This window comes from Polyodon spathula, chromosome 23, assembly GCF_017654505.1.
Source record: "Polyodon spathula isolate WHYD16114869_AA chromosome 23, ASM1765450v1, whole genome shotgun sequence".
Taxonomy (NCBI): Eukaryota; Metazoa; Chordata; class Actinopteri; order Acipenseriformes; family Polyodontidae; genus Polyodon; species Polyodon spathula.
Genome location: NC_054556.1, coordinates 12,343,533 through 12,347,142, shown reverse-complemented (window position 1 = coordinate 12,347,142; position 3,610 = coordinate 12,343,533). Strand labels below are relative to the sequence as shown.

Below are 3,610 nucleotides of genomic sequence, written 5' to 3'. Positions count from 1 at the left end.
TGGTGGGGTGGGGTGGGTTAATGTTGCAAAGAAAGGAAGAGTTACATGATACAATAGTTCCTCCCATCAACATCTCTACACCTATTGCTCTGTGCACTGCAAGTACATGTTTAAGAAAATGCATGTTATTCTGCCATGTCATACAAAACCTGAGATATTTCAACAAGGTATATAAAGTTCTGTTTTATTTGAAAATACAAAATGTATTAAAGACTGCTGTTTTATAACTAGAATTGTCTAGCTTGTTTAGGGGAATATTCTGCATTTGTGTTTATTTGTGATTTACTGCATTTGTTATGTAACTATTTACATTTTCTATAGAAAACAAAAAGTTTTCAAAACAAAAACAGGCACATTTAACAAAAAAAAACAACTGTTTATTCAGCTTCGGACAAATATACATTTTCTTACAAAGAAAAAAAGTTAGGACTAAAGAAAAGCTGATTTGACGTGTTCTAAATGGATCCAAATGAAGAAACAAACAGGTCCCTCCACCTCATGCCTGTCCTCACTTGTCATCTCACATCCCCTCAAACTCATTTCTTGCCAGACTTCTTTATGCCACCGCTAGCTGTGAAAGTGAAGACAGAAATCAGCACATGTGGTACATTTCCTTCTTGGGATTCAATGAATACAGTACACCCTCGCTATAGCAGACGTGTTACGGTTCAAGCCTTTTGTTCGTTATATCGAGGGGTTCGTTATAGAAAAAAGACAATCAAAATAAACGTAAAACTGTTGGAGTAATTAAATGAGATGAGATTGTGAGTAAAAGTAGAATTGCGTGTACCTGTTCATCTCATGTATGCAGTATTCTGCCTTTGCTTTATCCACTTCATTAAAGAATTAAAACTCAGTACAAAAAGCAACAATCCTGAACTTCAGCTGAACTTTTAATCAAAATCAATCTGATATAAAATCGTTTCAAAGTGCACCAAATCTTAATCCAACATGCAAGAATCCCAAACTGATCTTTTATTCCAAATCAACCCGACATGAAGAGTTCATCAGATCCTCACATTTTTTGATGCATGGTTGCTGAACAAGCCAAAAAAAATAGTGCTTTTTGACAACCTATATTCACGATAGAGATATGTCTCTGTTACTCATTTTTTTCAAACAATCAAGTTTCCAGTTTTGTTGCAACATGAAATGATTTTTGTTTCAGTGGCATAGTTACACAGCACGCGCTGCTTAAGAAAGAGCTGACTTCACTGCAGCAGTGGCATCCCGTGCATACTACAGACCGGGACGTTGACAGTGTGTGTTTAGATTATCTTTTGTAGATTTTTATTTGGGATCCAGGTTCGTTATAATGAAGGCCGTTATAGTGAGGGTGTATGATATACAGTATTGTTTTGTTTTTTTTGCAACTGCTGAAGACCCGTTTTAAAGGCTGTAAATCAACCTTCAGTCGATTAAACTTTTGCATAAACTGTCGTACACTTGATTATACATTTCTAGTTGTCTTTATATTTTAATTTTGTTTTTATTTCAACTTTGGCATTGCTTTTCACATACAGTATTCAGTGGCAGTGGCTCAAGATGCTATAAATGATGAAACTTTGAAAATGCAATATCCACATAAAACAGGGCATTTTCAGTTAAAACTTTCATAAAACTAGAATGCTGTTTAGGATTTTTATATTCACTTTAACTCCCTCCTAAGTTTTATGAAAATATGCTGGGTGCTGAAGAAACCTCCACAGATAAAGGTTATCCAGCTGCTTCAGAAAAGTGAATGGAAAAACACAATGGCAATGAAGTTAAACCTTGGCTTGCTTCCATGCCTCCACCTGGAAGGTAGAAGACAATCGTGTAAGCCCAGGGACACCGAGCATGCATTCAGCAGCCCTGATTTCAGGAATCTTAAGACATTCGCAAGAAATGAAATACAACCCGCTACTCACTAAGCGGCCCCTTTCCCGCAGCCTTTGCTTTCATCGCCTCCAATTGCTTCTGTTCCTCCTTCTTCTTTTGCTTCAAAGCTAGATCCTCCTGAAATAGGAAGAGAGATTACAATCTTAACAAGGTTCTGTTTAAACTCAGGATTGAGTTTGATTTGATTCTTGTATCAATAATGCTTTGAAATGAAAATACAAAACCTTAAGTGTACAAGATATTTTTTGGTGAATACTTTTTTTTTTACTTGTTACTATGTACACAAAACAGCTACAATCAATCACAATTTAGCAAAAACGCCATAAAACTAAAAAATGACAAAAAACTGCATTTTGGTAGGTATCTTTCAAGTCTGAAATACAGATGGATGAACAGACAGACAGACACCATGTATCTTCTGAATCCAACTCTCAATAGAATAGTCTTGATGTTATTTCCAGGTTTCATGACAATTGGATAAGCGAGTCTCCAGATACATGAAAATATGAATTGTGACATAGGTAAGACCACCTCCACTATACCCCCTTTGCAGGGTTTCATCCCCAGTGGGAGATAATACACACCTCATCCATATCCTTCCCTTGCTTCTTGGGCTGTTTAAGCGGTTTCTTCTTACCACCTATGAAAGGAGAAATGACACAAACTGAATTTAGCAAATTCTAACAAGTCCCTTCAAACCTGCAGTTCCTGTGCAGTACCAACTTTACATACTTCATTGTACTTGTGCAAACGTGTACTGTGCAAACATCAACGTTAGACATTCATTTGGGGTGTCTTTCCTGTGCATACTGGACACAAAAAGCATTGCTCAATTCAAGATTGTTGTAACTTGTCAGACATCACGAGGTAGACGCCGTGTTTTATATAAACGCGCTGCGTCAGGGGATGCCAATGCAGTGACCTTAAAACTGTGGCGATATGGCAGCAGTATTCTTGCTGCGGCACTATCAACACACACCACAACCCCAGCGATGCAGCTGCCTGTGTTGTCGTGTTGGGTTTAGTTCAGCCAGATTTTATGGATCTAGTAGAAGCTATAATGTTAAATCTCTATATCCATTACGTCCACGCATACTTTAAAGACGCAAATTATTAGCCAAGTAAAAAAACCGCGGCACTTATTCCGCAGAAATGTAATTCCTTACAACCTTACCTTCTCTACCCGACATGTCTGCAACTGTTCGTATGCGCGCTTCACAGAAAGTGTAAGACCCTGAACTAGTCCGCCTCACCAGAAATAGATGTCTGCGACAGTGCCTGACAACCTGGCCAAAAACACTTCGTTAATGGCAGGCTTAACTATTATTATTATTATTATTATTATTATTATTATTATTATTATTATTATTATATTAGGTGGGTTTTAAATCTAATCAAACTTATTTGAAACAACTTTGTGAGATCAGAGAAAAAAAAAAAAAAAAAAAAAAATTATGGACTAAGTTGAAAAGACTTGATCAATCCGACAGAGTGCGGTATATAGATCGGCTCGTTAATTAAACTTGGGATTTTAAAGGTGCTGTCACCCATACGGGTACATCTAGCCTTTTCGTGTATTAAGCCGAAATGCCCTTGTTGAAAATGTTATGCCTTTACCTAAACATAAACTAATTAATTGTGAGGAGAGGGTCTGTGCAGCAGCTATAGCATACTATTTTTTTGTTTTAATGTAAAGTAACTGGTGTGTGTGTGTGTACTTAAATGCACA

At 37.0% G+C, this 3,610-nt stretch overlaps 1 protein-coding gene across 1 annotated transcript; it reads right to left on the bottom strand.

The window, feature by feature from the left end:
• Positions 1–364: 364 nt before the first annotated feature.
• On the bottom strand, positions 365–3,156 carry LOC121298297 (translation machinery-associated protein 7-like). Its single transcript, XM_041225347.1, has 4 exons — positions 3,056–3,156; positions 2,466–2,521; positions 1,911–1,998; positions 365–571 (listed from the first exon to the last, which is right to left on the bottom strand). The coding sequence occupies exons 1-4, from the start codon at positions 3,069–3,071 to the stop codon at positions 537–539; spliced, it is 195 nt and encodes a 64-aa protein (XP_041081281.1). The 5' UTR covers positions 3,072–3,156; the 3' UTR covers positions 365–536.
• Positions 3,157–3,610: the final 454 nt, after the last annotated feature.